The sequence below is a fragment of the Budorcas taxicolor genome, chromosome 13 (assembly GCF_023091745.1).
Source record: "Budorcas taxicolor isolate Tak-1 chromosome 13, Takin1.1, whole genome shotgun sequence".
Lineage (NCBI taxonomy): Eukaryota > Metazoa > Chordata > Mammalia > Artiodactyla > Bovidae > Budorcas > Budorcas taxicolor.
Window position 1 is genome coordinate 9874685 of NC_068922.1, and position 17508 is coordinate 9892192.

The window sequence follows — 17508 nt, forward strand, 5'->3', positions numbered from 1 at the left end:
TCATGGAATTACCCTCCCCTCCAGGGCAGCCTTTTCCAACGTGACCGGCAGGATTTGCATACAAGGCTTCCAGCTCCCTTGCTTTCTGGTTTTGCTTTCCTATGCCACCCACTTCTTTGTGAGGTCTTTGAGGGAGGGGAGTGTCATCTTGTATCTCCAAAGCCTCCCATGGTTCTGGCACACAGTACTGGCCAGTAAATGGTTAAATAGTACATGTAGTAATAATAATGACATGACGACAGTGACAGCCAGTATTCAATGAATGTTCCTTCTGTATAAGGACTTTACATGTATTACCAACTCTAGAAGAATGGTAATTTTATCACCCATATGCTATCAATAGAGTCTATTTTCAGATGTAAGCTCTGAGGTCACATTTTCTGAGAACCCTTCCCAGTAGCCTTGACTAGAAGCCTCTATCCCTCCTCTGGCACCTTTTGTAACGGCAATGACTGCTCTGCACCATATATTTGAATTTCTCTGCATGTCTTAGTTTCCTTACTCTTGATAAGTTTCTAGATAAGGTTTTATTGAAGTGTCTGATTTATTTCTGTGTTTTCTATTTCACCAAACACAAGCCTTGCACATACCAGGCTACCAATTAGTGTTTATCAGAAGGACAAATGAATACAAGGGGAGAGATCAGAGAGATCTTTGACATTTCCTTTATTTTCCCCTAGAAAATATAGTCTTTTCCTTCCCACTCTGAGATTCCAGAGAGTCTGTTGTCATAGAGATGATTCTATATATTTTAGGCAGTTTTGGAAAATAAAATTCTATTTTAATACATTAAGTTTAGAAAAAAGTCTGTGAAGAGTTTACTTTGTAGAATTTAGGTAATCATTTGGTTAGAAAACCACATTTCCAAGAAATAGCTATTCTTCCTCCTAAAATTATATTCATAAAAAGAATGAAAAAAAGAAATTATGTAGAAAATCACAACTGTTTCTAACAATCTGTATGAAAGAATTTTTACTTCTTTGAAATGTAACTGTGGCCATCAAGAATTATCTGTGTAACACTTCAAATTAAATGCATTTTCCACTTCTGCTATTATATCTCTAATCTTCATTAATAATTAAAACTTTAAGGAATGGCATATTGAATAAATCTGGCTAGGAAGTTGCAAATCTTGACTGAGTCCCTTTTCTTACAGACCATCTTCTAAATACATGCTGTCCTGATATACAGGAAATACTTAGAAAGTATAAACTAGGAATTCTCAGTTTGGCTAATACAAAATGAGATTAAAAACAAAACAAAAATCACAAAAATTTAATTCAGCAAAAATTTCTTTGTTGATTCCAATGTATAAGCAATTGGATTAGGTCCCATGGGAGACAAAAGAACACAGATGTTCTCTATCTTTGTAGGATTTATGATCTAGAGTTGGGCCTATGGAAAACAGATAGTTTATGAGTTACTAGGCTGTGGGATTTGATGGTAAAATAGCTAATACTTAGCCTTGGAATGTGGAATGAAGCAGGGCAAAGGCTAATAGAGTTTTGCCAAGAGAATGCACTGGTCATAGCAAACACCCTCTTCCAACAACACAAGAGAAGACTCTACACATGGACATCACCAGGTGGTCAACATAGAAATCAGATTGATTATATTATTTACAGCCAAAGATGGAGAAGCTCTATACAGTCAACAAAAACAAGACCAGGAGCTGACTGTGGCTCAGATCATGAACTCCTTATTGCCAAATTCAGACTGAAATTGAAGAAAGTGGAGAAAACCACTAGACCATTCAGGTATGACCTAAATCAAATCCCTTACGACTATACAGTGGAAGTGAAAATTAGATTTAAGGGACTAGATCTGATAGACTGAGTGCCTGAAGAACTATGGACGGATGATCGTGACATTGTACAGGAGACAGGGATCAAGATCATCGCCAAGAAAAAGAAATGCAAACAAGCAAAATGGCTGTCTGGGGAGGCCTTACAAATAGTTGTGAAAAGAAGAAAAGTGAAAAGCAAAGGAGAAAAGGAAAGATATACCCACTTGAATGCAGAGTTCCAAAGAATAGCAAGGAGAGATAAGAAAGCATTCCTCAGTGATCAGTGCAAAGAAATATAGGAAAACAACAGAATGGGAAAGACTAGAGATCGCTTCAAGAAAATTAGAGATACCAAGGGAACATTGAATGCAAAGATGGGCTCGATAAAGGATAGAAATGGTATGGACCTAACAGGAGCAGAAGATATTAAGAAGAGGTGGCAAGAATACACAGAAGAACTATACAAAAAAGATCTTCATGACCCAGATAATCACGATGGTGTGATCACTCACCTAGAGCCAGACATCCTGGAAAGGGAAGTCAAGTGGGCCTTAGAAAGGATCACTATGAACAAAGCTAGTGGAGGTGATTGAATTCCAGTTGGGCTCTTTCAAATCCTGAAAGATGACACTGTGAAAGTGCTGCACTCAATATGCCAGCAAATTTGGAAAACTCAGCAGTGGCCACAGGACTAGAAAAGGTGAAGTTTTCATTCCAATCCCAAAGAAGGGCAATGCCAAAGAATGCTCAAACTACCACACAGTTGCACTCATCTCACATGCTGGTAAAGTAATGCTCAAAATTCTCCAAGCCAGGCTGCAGCAATATGTGAACCATGAACTTCCAGATGTTCAAGCTGGTTTTAGAAAAGGCAGAGGAACCAGAGATCAAGTTGCCAACATCTGCTGGATCATGGAAAAAGCAAGAGAGTTCCAGAAAACCATCTATTTCTGGTTAATTGACTATGCCAAAGCCTTTGATTGTGGATCACTATAAACTGTGGAAAATTCTTTAAGAGATGGGAATACCAGACCACCTGACCTGCCTCTAGAGAAACCTGTATACAGGTCAGGAAGCAACAGTTAGTACTGGCCATGGAACAACAGACTGGTTTCAAATAGGAAAAGGAGTATGTCAAGGCTGTATATTGTCACCCTGCTTATTTAACTTCTATGCAGAGTACATCATGAGAAACGCTGGGCTGGAAGAAGCACAAGCTGCCAGGAGAAATATCAATAACCTCAGATATGCATATGACACCACCCTTATTGCAGAAAGTGAAGAGGAATGAAAAAGCCTCTTGGGGAAAGTGAAAGAGGAGAGTGAAAAAATTAGCTTAAAGCTCAACATTCAGAAAACGAAGATCATGGCATCTAGTACCATCACTTCATGGGAAATAGATGGGGAAACAGTGGAAACAGTGTCAGACTTTATTTTTGGGGGCTCCAAAATCACTGCAGATGGTGACTGCAGCCATGAAATTAAAAGACGCTACTCCTTGGAAGGAAAGTTATGACCAACCTAGATAGTATATTAAAAAACAGAGACATTAATTTGCCAACAAAGATCTGTCTAGTCAAGGCTATGGTTTTTCCAGTGGTCATGCATGGATGTGAGAGTTGGACTGTGAAGAAAGCTGAGCACCGAAGAATTGATGTTTTTGAACTGTTGTGTTGGAGAAGACTCTTGAGAGTCCCTTAGACTGCAAGGAGATCCAAGGATCCAGTCCATCCTAAAGGAGATCAGTCCTGGGTGTTTATTGGAAGGACTGATGCTAAAAGCTGAAACTCCAATACTTTGGTCACCTGGTGTGAAGAGTTGACTCATTGGAAAAGACTCTGATGCTGAGAGGGACTGGGGGCAGGAGGAGAAGGGGACGACAGAGGATGAGATGGCTGAATGGCATCACCAACTCGATGGACTTGAGTTTGGGTGAACTCTGGGAGTTGGTGATGGACAGGGAGGCCTGGCATGCTGTGATTCATGGGTTCACAGAGTTGGACACGACTGAGCGCCTGAACTGAACTTAGCGTCAAATGATGTTTCAGCATCTGTCCTAGTTTTTATGTTATATTATCTCATTTAATCCTCACAATAACTCTCTGTAGGAGGTACTATCATTATCTCACTTAATGGCTGATGAACTTGAAACCCAGGAATATTAGGTAATTTCTCCAAGAACACATACTTGGTGAATGTGTGGGTAGAGGAGCCAGTATACAGGTCTAACCCTAAAGGCCCTTAAAGTCCATACTCAGAATGCAGTGAAAAAAAGGTACCAAAGAGAATATTATTCATTCAAATTTGGGTGGAGCAGATATTACTGTGCCTCAGCTTTGGCCTTGAGGTATAAGTGTGAACAGAGATGGAGAAAAGCATTGCTTCCAGGACTGAGGCAGGAGGGAGGAAGCTAAAGGAAGCCTCAGAAAATAAGGAAGAGCCAAGCGTTGCCATGCGTGTAGTTGGCAGCATGAGCGGAACAGGGGTGGTGAAACCGAGTAGCGTGGTTGGAACCAGATATTGTCGGCCTTGAGTGTTACTCCAAAGATGCAGACTTTTCCTATTAGAGAATGGTTGTCTAGTGGTTGTGAATCAGATGCGAGCAGTGTTTTAATACTGATTTGACAGCTACATGTAAAGGGAATTGGTGTCAGAAGTGGAAAGAAGAGCAGGACAGTCGGGAAACCAAAAAATCCCAAAAGTGAATGGCGCCAAGAGTTGGGTTTGGGTGCAATAATGTGAGTGAAGGAGAAGAAACATGGAAATAGGACAGGATTTGGCACTGGCTGGATGTGAGGAACATATAAGGAGAGGAGATGATAACACGTAACAGTTCAGAAAAACAAATAACGTCATTCAGCAGGCAGAGGAAGCATACGTCTGGGTCCTGTCAAAGGGGCTTATTCTAGAAGATGAGATGTGAGGATTTAAGTAGGAATGGAGTAACTGGTAGGGACACTTGAAATACATTTTCCACGTGTAGCAAGCAAGCACTTTTCCTGGTGCAGGGCAAAGGTTGGATGGTGTGTCAGCCTACAATAAAATGGTGATGCCTGCATTTCTTAGGTACTTCAGGTAAGCATACACACCTTTAATAAATGCAAAAAATGTGACATTTAAAATCTGCAGTTTTTTTTTTTTTTTAGAAATTGAAGTGACCAAAGTGACCATATATAACTTTTATAAGTGAAACAGATTATTGTGTATATATTTTGTTATGAAATATGTAATAACTTTTAAAGGAAATATAAAGCCTAGTTGTTAAATTGTGCTCTGATGTATATCCTTTTTTCCTAATTAAGCATGATAATATAAGTCAGTGGCAAGTCATGATTTAATACTCTTTTCTACTAAATGTTTTCTTTAGCTTGACTTTTTTGTTAGTCAAATTGGAGAATAGTGGTATTTCTAGCTTTCATACGAGTTTTTCTTTTTCTTATTTTTTAACAGATGATAATAATGAAGAAGAAGATGTTGATATGAAAGAAGATTCAGGTATTAATGTTTTTATTCTTAGGGGATAGACAAGGATCATTTTGTTGTTGATGTATACCTTATATCTTCCAAAGAAAGACAAAATAAGGCTAACATAATAGAAATGTACACTCAAGGTTACAAAATAAGGAAGTGGCCATTCTAACTCATAGCTAATATGTGTGTGTGTGTGGGTGTGTGTTAGTCGCTCAGTTATGTCCAACTGTTTGCGACCCCATGGACTATAGCCCACTGGGCTCCTCTGTCCATGGGATTCTTCAGGCAAGAATACAAGAGTGGGTTGCCATTTCCTTCTCCAGGGGATCTTCCTGACCCAGGATTTGAACCCGGGTCTACTGCTTTGCAGGTGGATTCTTTACCATCTGAGCCACCATGGAAGCCCCATTCATAACTAATAAATTTACTGTATTTAAACATTAAACTTGACTTCGAGCTTCCTGAGAGCTAAGGTAAAAATGGACCATGATGTCGTTACTGGAAGTGTATAACAAATCACCCCCAAAACTTAGTGGCTAAAGCACCCACATATATGCTGAAATATTCTGTGGGTCAGAAATTCACAGCAGGACTGATTTGATAATATTTGTTCACAGAACCTGAGGCTTCAACAGGAAGACTCAGCAGCTGGGGATTAGAATCACTAGATTTGTGCACTCATATATGTCTGGCTGGTGGGGTTTCATAGGTGGCTCATTGGTAAAGAATCTGCTTGCCAAGCAGGAGACCGGGGTTCAGTCCCTGGGTCGGGAAGATACCTTGGAGGAGAAAATGCCATCCAGTCCAGTATTCTTGCTTGGGAAATCCCATGGACAGAGGCGTTTGACGGGCTACAGTCCACGGGGTCACAAAGAGTCGGACACGACTTAGGGATTGAACAGCAGCAGCAATGTGTCTGGCTGGTGATTGACAGGCCTGTCACCTGAGACCTTGGCTGGGGCAGTTTTCTGAAATACCTGTGCATGGCCTCCTTCTGTGTTCTGGGTTTCCTTCCAGTGGCTAGTTTCCTTTTGGTTTCTCTACAGAGTGAGTGAGCCAGACACATTCCTGTCTTAAGACTCAGCCTCAAGAATCCCGTAGAATTACTTCCACCACACTCTTTCCTTTGGAATGGTTCTTCACCAGCCCACCCAGCCTCAGGGAGCAGAGAATAGACTCAGTTTCCTGACAGGAATCAGTGAGGGTCTGTATAGCAGAGAGGACCTGAAAAATGGCTGAGGGAATCTTTGGGAAATGCATTTTCTACATGTGATATATTGTTCTCATTATCAGAAAGTGAGATACATTCCTGGTCCTCAGAAAAAGACCAGTGTTTGATGAGAGAAATCTAGTGGTTAAATACATTGGTTCTGGCCTAAGGTCAAGATGAGCTTGATAATGAATACATCAGTCAGTTGGCCTGGATTCAATCCTAGCTCCTCCACTTAAAGACTTTGGATTAGAGTTTTCTCTGTTAGCCTCAGTTTACACTTCTGATGCTAATAACTCTTACCCTACAGTCTTGTTGGGGCACTGAATGAGATATCATACCTGGAATGTTCCTTGAATAGTTGGTGATCACTTTGTTTACTCAACGTATCTGACACATATTAGAAAGTACAGGGCTCAATTCTATGGGACGAGAGCCCCATGTTTCTCACTATGGCGTCAGGCTGCTCTAGATGCGAGATGGGGCCTGTTTTCAGAACTGAAATACATATCTTAGAGACTCATTTTGTGTGACCTCTATTGCTGCCAGGACTCCCTGCAAATCGCTGACAAATTGGTTCTGAGCAGCTCCACTAACAGGGAGCTCTTTAAACTGTGGCAGACAGTCTTGTTGGGCAAGGTTTGGTTAAGATCATCCTTCTCCTTGTGAAGTTCCATCTCTATCCCTCACCCGACCTCCCACTGTCCTCGTGGAGGAATAATATCTGTTCTTTTCAGTAGTAGCAGTTCCCTGGAACAACGATCTGACGTCCTATCCACTCTTGTACCTCTGTTCTCCCCAGAGCCATGGATTCAGGGAGCGTGGTAGGCAGAGGAAGGATCTCAAAGTCAGGAGTGGAATGGAGGAGGGGGAGGAGGGACAAGACAGCAGCTCTGGGTTCCCTTCCTGGAGCCCCCTTGGCAGTCCGGCTGTTGTACAACATGGGCAGCTTTCTAAGGAAAGTTCTTGTCTCTGTTCATGAAAGAAAACTCAAAGTATCAGGGAGTTAACTTCTCTGGAGTACCTCTCAGCCAAGGTTGAGCAGGATATGGTTGATCAGTCCCATTGCAGCATGCATCTGAGGCATGTCCTAGACCAGCACTGCCCAGTAGAAATCTAACATGAGCCTCAAATGGAAGCCTGATAATTCAGACAATTTCAGATTTTGTTTTAGTCACCTTGAAAAAGGTAAAACTAGACAAGTGAAATTAACATTGTATGTAACATATCAAAAATAGTATCATTTCTACATAAGCAGTATAAAAATTAGTCAGATATTTTGGATTCTTTTATTTTTCCACACCAAGTTTTTAAAATTTGTGTGTATGTCAATGTGTGGAAAAACCAATACAATATTGTAAAGTAAAAATAAATAAATGAAAAATAAAATTTGTGTGTATTTCACATGCACATTTTAAATCAGACTATTCACATTTCCAGTATCATTGGCAATATGTAATATTAGACAGTGGGGTTCAATACTATCACCCAGAGGCTCCTGGTAGAAATGAATTGTCCACAGCTGAACTTTCTCATTAATACACTTATTGGTTGCCCTCCCTTTCTGGTCTTCCTTCCCTGCTCCCCTCTGCTGCTTCCTGGGATAATCTCTCAAATTAATACTTGCACTCAAAAGTTTGTCTCTTTATCTTCTGAGAAAATTCAACTTCAAGGACTCTGCTTCCCTTTTGTAAAACATAAAGTCCAAGGCAAAATTTCAATTAAAATATCAATTACTGTACTCAAGATAGCTTATTATTTAAAAGAACCATAGATTGAAAAAAGTGGTCACTTCACTTCAGTTGCTCAGTCAAGCACGACTCTTTTCGACCCCATAGACCGCAGCATGCCAGGCCTCCCTGTCCATCACCAACTCCAGTAGTTTACTCAAACTCATGTCCATTGAGTCGGTGATGCCATCCAACCATCTCATCCTCTGTCGTGCCCTTCTCCTCCTACCTTCAGTCTTTCCCAGCATCAGGGTTTTTTCAACTGAGTCAGTTCTTCGCATCAGCTGGCCAAAGTATTGGAGTTTCAGCTTTAGCATCAGTCCTTCCAATGAATATTCAGGACTGATTTCCTCTAGGATGGACTGGTTGGATCTCCCTGAAGTCCAAGGGACTCTCAAAAGTCTTCTCCAACACCACAGTTCAAAAGCATCAATTCTCTGGTGCTTAGCTTTCTTAATAGTCCAACTCTCACATCCATACATGACTACTGGAAAAACCATAGCCTTGACTAGATGGACCTTTGTTAGCCAAGTAATATCACTGCTTTTTAATATGCTGTCTAGGTTGATCATAACTTTTCTTCCACAGAGCAAGTGTCTTTTAAATTCATGGCTGCAGTCACCATCTGCAGTAATTTTGGAGCCCCAAAAAATAGTCTGTCACTGTTTCCACTGTTTCCCCATCTATTTCCCATGAACTGATGGGACTGGATTTTTCTGAATATTGAGATTTAAGCCAACTTTTTCACTGTCCTCTTTCACTTTCATCAAGAGGCTCTTAAGTTCTTCTTTGCTTTCTGCCATAAGGGTGGTGTCATCTGCATATCTGAGGTTATTGATATTTCTCCTGGCAATCTTGATTCCAGCTTTTGATTGATCCAGCCCAGCATTTCTCATGATGTACTCTGCATAGAAGTTAAATAAGCAGGGTGACAATATACAGCCTTGACGTACTCCTTTTCCTATTTGGAACCAGTCCATTGTTCCATGTCCAGTTCTAACTGCTTCCTGACCTTTATATAGGTTTCTCAAGAGGCAGGTCAGGTGGTCTGGTATTCCCGTCTCTTTCAGAATTTTCCACAGTTTATTGTGATGCACACAGTCAAAGGCTTTGGCATAGTCAATAAAGCAGAAATAGATGTTTTTCTGGAACTCTCTTGCTTTTTCAATGATTCAGCAGATGTTGGCAATTTGATCTCTGGTTCCTCTGCCTTTTCTAAAACCAGCTTGAACATTTGGAAGTTCATGGATCATGTACTGTTGAAGCCTGGCTTGGAGAATTTTGAGCATTACTTTACTAGCGTGTGGGATGAGTGCAATTGTGTGGTAGTTTGAGCATTCTTTAGCATTGCCTTTCTTTGGGATTGGAATGAAAGCTGACCTTTTCCAGTTCTGTGGCCTCTGCTGACTTTTCCAAATTTGCTGGCATATTGAGTGCTGCACTTTCACAGCATCATCTTTCAGGATTTGAAATAGCTCAACTGGAATTCCATCATCTCCACTAGCTTTCTTTGTAGTGATACTTTCTAAAGCCCACTTGACTTCCCTTTCCAGGATGTCTGGCTCTAGGTGAGTGATCACACCACACTAGATCATCACTCTAGCTGAATGATCAATCACCACGTGATTATCTGGGTCATGAAGATATTTTTTCTATAGTTCTTCTGTGTATTCTTGCCACTTCTTCTTAATATCTGCTGCTTCTGTTATGTCCATACCATTTGTGTACTTTATTGAGCCCATCTTTGCATGTACAATTCCCTTGGTATCTCTAATTTTCTTGAAGAGAACTCTAGTCTTTCCCATTCTATTCCTTTCCTCTATTTCTTTGCACTGATCCCTGAGGAAGGCTTTCTTATCTCTCCTTGCTATTCTTTGGAACTCTGCATTCAAGTGGGTATATCTTTCCTTTTCTCCTTTGCTTTTCACTTTTCTTCTTTTCACAGCTATTTGTAAGGCCTCCTCAGAGAGCCATTTTGCCTTTCTGCATTTCTTTTTCTTGGATATGTTCTTGATTCCTGTCTCCTGTACAATGTCATGAACCTCTGTCCATAGTTTATCAGCTGCTCTGTTTATCAGATCTAATCCCTTGAATCTGTTTGTCATTTCCACTGTATAATCGCAGGGGATTTGATTTAGGTCATACCTGAATGATCTAGTGGTTTTCCCTACTTTCTTCAATTTAAGTCTGAATTTGGCAATGAGAGTTCATAATCTGAGCCACAGTCAGCTCCCAGTCTTGTTTTTGCTAACTGTATAGATTCTCTCCATATTTGGCTGCAAAGAATATAATCAATCTGATATTGGTATTGACATCTGGTGATGTCCATGTGTAGAGTCTTTTCTTGTGTTTTTGGAAAATGGTGTTTGCTGTGACCAGTCCGTTCTCTTGGCAAAATTCTATTAGCCTCTGCCCTGCTTCATTCTGTACTCCAAGGTCAAATTTGCCTGTTACTTGACTTCCTACTTTTGCATTCCAGTCCCCTATAATGAAAAGGACATCTTTTTGGCATGTTATTTCTAGACGGTCTTGTAGGTCTTCATAGAACCGTTCAACTTTAGCTTCTTCAGCTTCACTGGTCAGGGCATAGACTTGGATTACTGTGATATTGAATGGTTTGCCTTGGAAATGAACAGAGATCATTCCGTCATTTTTGAGATTGCATCTAAGTACTGCATTTCAGACTCTTTTGTTGACTATGAGGGCTACCCTATTTCTTCTAAGGGATTCGTACCCACAGTATTCGATATAATGGTCATCTGAGTTAATTTCACCCATTCCAGTCCATTTTAGTTTGCTGATTCCTAAAATGTCAATGTTCACTCTTGCCATCTCCTGTTTGACCACTTCCAATTTGCCTTGATTCGTGGACCTAACATTCCAGGTTCCTATGCAATATTGCTCTTTACAGCATCAGACTTTGCTTCTATCACCAGTCACGGCTACACCTGGGTGTTACTTTTGCTTTGGCTCTGTCTCTTCGTTCTTTCTGGAGTTATTTCCCCACTGATCTCCAGTAGCATATTGGGCACCTACTGACCTGGGGAGTTCATCTTTTAGTGTCCTACCTTTTTGCCTTTTCATACTGTTCACCCTGTCTTAAATTCCATGAATTCAGCATTAATGTGTGCACTTCACATGGAATATCCTTGGATGTCCTTGGACTATCCTTCATCCATGGAGGGCACTGCCCTTTCAGCCAGATAGTTTAAGGCCCTTATCTTGCTAAGGATCATTTGCCCAAAGTAATGTAAGTACACATTTCTAGGCAAAGGGGGCTGACTTCTTAATAAGGTGCTACTTGTTATCTGAACCACAGAGTGAGTTCAAGGAAATCATTAATGCTAACACAGAACCCATAAGTTTGGAGTTAGCATTTGGCGTTTAGGAGCCTTAAGTGAATCATCACTTCTGATATTAGTCCCGCCAAGTTTCCTGGAGTTTATCTCTAGCAGCTGGATGCAGCCATTGATGTCACACTCAGTGGCCCAAGGACACTTAGTCAATCAGGCAGAATGGTCTTGGGAAGCTGCTCTCTGTTGCTAATATCTGAGTGCTGAAATCATGAGGGATTTTGTGCAAGATGGGCTCATGAAGGGCCAGCTGGCCTTGCCAAATATTTGCGAGCAGGCTTACTTCTGTTCAGTCTTATGCTCCGGTGTGCTGGTGTCTGCGAAGAGTCTGATCGAGCCTCCTAAGACCATTAACTGCTAGCCTTCCCTGAGCCCTGCATCACCTCTTCTTCTCAAACAAGAAGTAGTGCTGGAAGGATTTTTAAGAATGCAGTTGATGCTAGTGAAGGCCTGTTTGTGTGAATCAACCAGTCAACAAATGCTAGTAAATGATAGTAAATGATAAATGAATATCAAAAACCAGTGAGGTGCCAGGAAACGTACTCTCTGGTTGTGGAGGGGGAGCCCCAATTTGGAGAGTTTGCAGATTTCTTTGGTATAAATGGTATTGTTCAAACTGCCAAACATTAGCCAATGAATGTAGGGGTGGAGGAGAGAGAGGTCCAACCGGCTAGTGCAGGCTGGCTCAGCTCAGATCAGTCCCATCATCCCTTTGCTGAGCAGGATTTTAATTGAACTGTCCCTTATGCTGATTGCTCAACATGCATGAACTCACTTAGGATATCCAACAGCTCAAAGAGATGGGGACTGCTATTATCCAATGCTTAAGGGGGGGAATAATATCAGATGGTGTCAGACAGAGTCATCCTAAGAGAGGCTCTGCCGCTCTTTGAGGTGGTAGAAACAGACTGACTTAAATGCCTAGGATCCTGTTTAAGTCATTTAATCCTAACATAGTAAATATTTCCCCATGTCCTTCCACTTCCAAGACCATGCTCTCTTGAAATGGACCCCAACCTGAGCCCAGGGACAGAAAATCAGCAGCCACCTCTGACAGGTCCGCTACCCAAGAGCCAGAGCCCAGTTGAGTTCCTTGGGGACAAAGCAATGCTATGGCAACACCCGAGAGGTTCAGCTTCTGCTGCAAACAGAGGCAACAGAGACAAGCTGACACCGTGTTAAGGAGAAGCGAGGGGTGCTGTTGGGGAAGGTCCTCTAGCTTTCCCAGGCTAAGAGGGAGAGGGGAAACGTGAGCAGAGGCCATATGTAGCAGTGACTTTCAGTCGAGAGTCTCCATGGGTGTTGTGAAATACTATGTCATAGACTAGAGGTCCCCAACCCCCAGGCCATGGACCAGTACCAGCCTGTGCCCTGTTAGAAACTGAGCCTCACGGCAGAAGGTAAGTAGCTGGGGAAGGAGACAAGCTTCCTCTACGCTCCCCATTGCACACATTACGCCTGAACCATACACCCCCCAAGTCTGTGGGAAAATTGTCTTCCATGGAACCAGCTCCCAGCCCCCTGAAGGCTGAGGACCCCTGTCATAGGTGGCTGCTCATAACTAACATGCATTTATCCCCACTGATCACCCCAGAAGTGCCCTACAGCTTCTTCAAAAAGGAAGCCCTAGTGCTTTTACAGTTTATAAATAGCTCAAAATTTGGACACAGAGATGTCTTTTTAAATCTCACACATTCCCCAGGAACTCCCATTTAGGTGGGTAATCATGAATTCACAATTTAATTCTCAACTCACTTTCTGGAAATGCTGGTTTGGAGCTGAACTCCCAGCACTGGAAACTCTCCTCTTGGTCCCAGTTGCACATAATGCATTTCGGCACAAGGGAGGGTGAGAGGCTTCTCCCAGGGATTTTGCAAGTGGTACTCTGCTCATTTTATGAATCCTTTTGAACCCAGCATCTGTGCTCAGTGAGCTGTTTCAAGCATCTCATTTCTGTTTTTGCTGAACCCATTCTGAAAGGTCAATATCCATCCACACCTGATGACAGAAATTTGGGGGAGTTGCTAATGTAGTCATTGGCAACATTTTTCACCCTGGTCGTGGTAATGACCTTGGATGTGACTGCCTTGCAACCACAGAAAGCCTAACCTAGTGCCCAAACCCCTTTATAGTCCATAATGCCAAAGTTTTTAATAGCACATCTATCAAATGCATTTTTCTGTTCTGTTCTTTTTATAATAAATGGGAAAAGAAAAATGAGTCACCATAACTCTATTGTATAGAGTCCTGGCATAGGTAATAGTTGCTAAGAGAGTGAGAATTAGGCCCAAACCCCATTATATCTTGGTCTCAAAGAAAGGCCTGGGTAGCAGGGATATAAAAAAGAATTTGAAATGAAATTTTCAAGGCACTGCTGAACACCAGTGGCACAAGAGAGGATTACGAAAGACAAATGCCCTTTCTCATGGAACCTACCATCTCAAGGTGGAGGGTGGTATAGGAGGGAGACATATAATAAAGAAATAAATAAGGAGCAAGATAATTTCAGTTACACCAGGCGATGTGTCTGTGACAGATTTTCCTTGCAACCCTTCAGATTAAGTAGTCAGGAATAGCCTTCCTTGGGAGGTGAATGTGACTCTATGTTAAAAGACATATGGGGTAGGCATATGAATGTGTGTGTCAGGAAAAAGGAAGAACAGGAGGTGTAAAGGTCCTGAGGCAAGAATCAGCCTAGAAATGATAGAAGGGAGCTAATATGTCTGAAGCCAAAGACAAGTGGGAGATGGGGCTAGTGTGGTAGGTGGAACCCAAGTGACTTGTTCTGGCCCAGGACACTGGATTTGGATCTTATTCTAAGAGCAGTGGTTTCTAAATAAGCAAACAGGGTGACCTGGTGAGATGGGAGGGAGATTCAAAAAAGAGGGGATATATGTATACCTATGGCTGATTCATGTTGAGGTTTGACAGAAAACAACAAAATTCTGTAAAGCAATTATCCTTCAATTAAAAAAATAAATAAAGTTTTTTTAAAAAGGAAGAAAAAAAAAAGAGATAACCCTGGCTGCTATGTGCAACATAGATTATAGGAAGATGAGAAAGCTAGGAGTTAGAATTCGGAAGGCTAGCGTGGTAAGCCAGGTAAAAGGTGCTGCTGGTTTGGACTAGGGTGGTGGTTGCAGAGAATAAGCACAGCGGATGAACATAGGATATATATCTTGGAGCAGAGGTGATAGGACTCATTATGATGAAATTGCTTTACTGGAGAAGTAATTGAAGAAAAATATCAAGGATAATATCACAGTTTTGGGTCTAAATTCCTGGGTAGATAAGTCACACTCTCCCTTGAGAGGTGGAATACTGTGGAGAGAACAGATTTGCAGACATCAAGAGTATTGTTCCAGGTGCATTGTTTGAAATGCCTCATGGGATTATTTATATAAGGGAGCAGAGTAAAGGGGAATCACGAGGGTTGGGAAGAGTGGAGTACAGATACTTCCCAGCCCTGAAAAGGCAACAGGGCGGAGGTAGTTTCAGGGCCTAGAAGACAGAGAGGGCCATGGGGAGAGGGTCAGTTGGTAGGAACTGTGACTTTAGATTTAGGAAGATAATTAGTCCTTGAAGACTACCGGCAGCCTAGGAAATAAATGCCCTGGGCTCCCCATTGGCTGAGTATAATAGGAAGCCAGAGAGATGGGGACTTCATTGGTGCCGTCCATAGAGACCAGTGTCCCAAAGCCAGAGGGAGGAAGGGAGGAAAGCGGATCTGGAGGGGCCAATGGACGAAATCCAAAATAAGATGCCATGTGAACAATTGAAGACATAAGCTTTGAGAAATAAAGAGGCCAGGGCTGCAGATATAATGTTTAACAAAGTATCCCATATCCAAATGGGATGAATTTTAAAGAGTTTTCCTAAAACTGTCTTTAGAATTTGTCACCAGCCTCCTTGGCAGGAGGAGCACTGAGAAAAGTGGGAAGCACAGGAATTTAGTCAGGGGCATATGGAAATTATTTAGAATCTGGATTGCTAAAGAAATCTGTTAAATAGAAGGAGGATAATTTCATGCCCCATCCCATTCCCCTCAAATGAGATGACTTTACAGTTCATCTAGCCATACTTTGAGGGCTAAAATGAAACTGCAGAATGATAACTGTCAGTTAATCCATGAAGTTTTCAATCAAACTCTCCTAGAGAATAATCATAATAATTGGGAGTTGCCTAATGGAGAATTTTTTAATTTAAAAAACACCCTTATGGTTTCACAATTCGTGAAATGGCAACAAAATGGTTATGCCTAAGCTCTAAGTCGTCAAGTCCATGTTCATTGGAGAAGCCCAGATTTTTTGCCAGAATTTAGCTCAGCCATAATGTCAGGCGAACCTACAATTAAGCTTCACTCTATGTGTGGATTTAGTAAGAAAAATGTATTTTTAAACATCATGATAATTTTGAACCCCTAGTGGGAGATTTTTAAATAAAAATGTACTAAATCTATGTGCTTCCAGAGGGGTTAGAGCCAAAAGACCACTCTCCACCTCACAAGAAGAGCAAAGCAAAGAAGCCAGAAGGCTCCAAAGACTCCAGCGAGGGTAAGTCCAGTTCTTTGTCTCTTTTAAAAAAAATACACCATGAAAAGAAATTCCTGTTTAATTTGTAAATTATGTGCATGCTCTCATATTCAGGTATTTCTAAGTGTTCAAGAATCACTGGGAAATTCTTTATCCTTTATGCTTTCTCCCCTGAATGTGAGAGTGAAATAGCAGATTCAGGTTTAAACCATTTTAAGGTAAAGACCAAAAGTAAAAAATCATTTTCTCAGTGTAATGTATTTTCCATTCCTGCCAAGTGTGGATACTGCTTACCACTTAGGTGTTCTGAAATCACATAAGGGTAAAGGTCCAGATCTCTACTTGAAGAGTTGTAAGGTAGCTGTTGTCTTATTGGGATCTTTTTTTTTTTTTTCCTTATGAATACATTTGGCTCCAGAACAAAACCTCAGGAATGAGTGATAGAAACATTTCCTGTCTTTATTGTTCTCTTTCTGGAAACCAACGTATCTTCACATTTATCCATTGAGTGGGTATGCCCAATGAGGCTGTCTTATGGAGAAATGATCCATAGTAACTCAGGGTGCAAAGTGAGGAAGTAACAGTAGAAATAGTGGCTATAAAGTGCCTGGCACAGGTCCGCTTTCCATTAGTGGTGGCTATTCTAGGAAACATCACAAGCAGGACCATGATATGGTACACAGTGTCCTAATTCATTGAAAGGTCCTGGAAAGCTTAGAATCATTCAAAGAACGCTTAGAACCAAGGAGAAGGCCAGCATCTCTAACTGGCAGGAGGTGGATAAGCTTTGTTGACATCTGATTGGGAGAGTAGCCAGGGCTCCACCTCCTACTGGAATTAGGTCATTCTCTGGATAATTTCTTAAAACCATGATTGGGAGATGGATTAGAAGCAGAACAGCAGTCTCCTTTCCCTGGAGAGGCGCCCCCTCACTGAAAGGTTCCTGTCATAGGTGTGACCCAGGTCAGAGGTGGTTTTCCAGAGCCCGGGGGTCCACTTCGGGGTATACACTGCAGCAGTCACCTTGATGAACAGGGGAGTTCTTCTGAGTTATTCCTGCAAATATGTGAAACCTTGTTGACTTGCTAAAGAATTTGCTCTGTTTAGGAGCAGCATCTCATAATCCTAATATGACTAAATAATATATCTTCGCCTCACCCAAATATATCATCCTAGAATCTGCTCTGAGTCACAAAAGTGCCATCCCTATGGATTTGTTACCAGGACCATTCGGTCTATAGCATCGTGGTGAAATGTACATGGTAGTCCTTCTACAGAGGTGTGGGAATTGTACGTTTGTTCCTAAAATGCCTTCAGAAATACAAAAGCTGCTGGGAAAGGAGGGAGGGAGGGAGCAGAGTCTGACGTGCTAGTGGTAGGTGGTTGCATGATGGGGGCACTCGTTACTTGGGAGTGCTCCTATTTT

At 41.6% G+C, this 17508-nt stretch overlaps 1 protein-coding gene across 1 annotated transcript in view; it reads left to right on the forward strand.

Moving 5' to 3' along the window:
- Window positions 1-17508, forward strand: part of MACROD2 (mono-ADP ribosylhydrolase 2) — a 2293708-nt gene that overhangs the window by 2098073 nt on the left and 178127 nt on the right. Inside the window, exons 10-11 of the mRNA XM_052650651.1 lie at window positions 5237-5281; window positions 16020-16103. Of these exons, the coding sequence (XP_052506611.1) occupies window positions 5237-5281; window positions 16020-16103 (129 nt within the window). The remainder of the gene's footprint in view (window positions 1-5236; window positions 5282-16019; window positions 16104-17508) is intronic.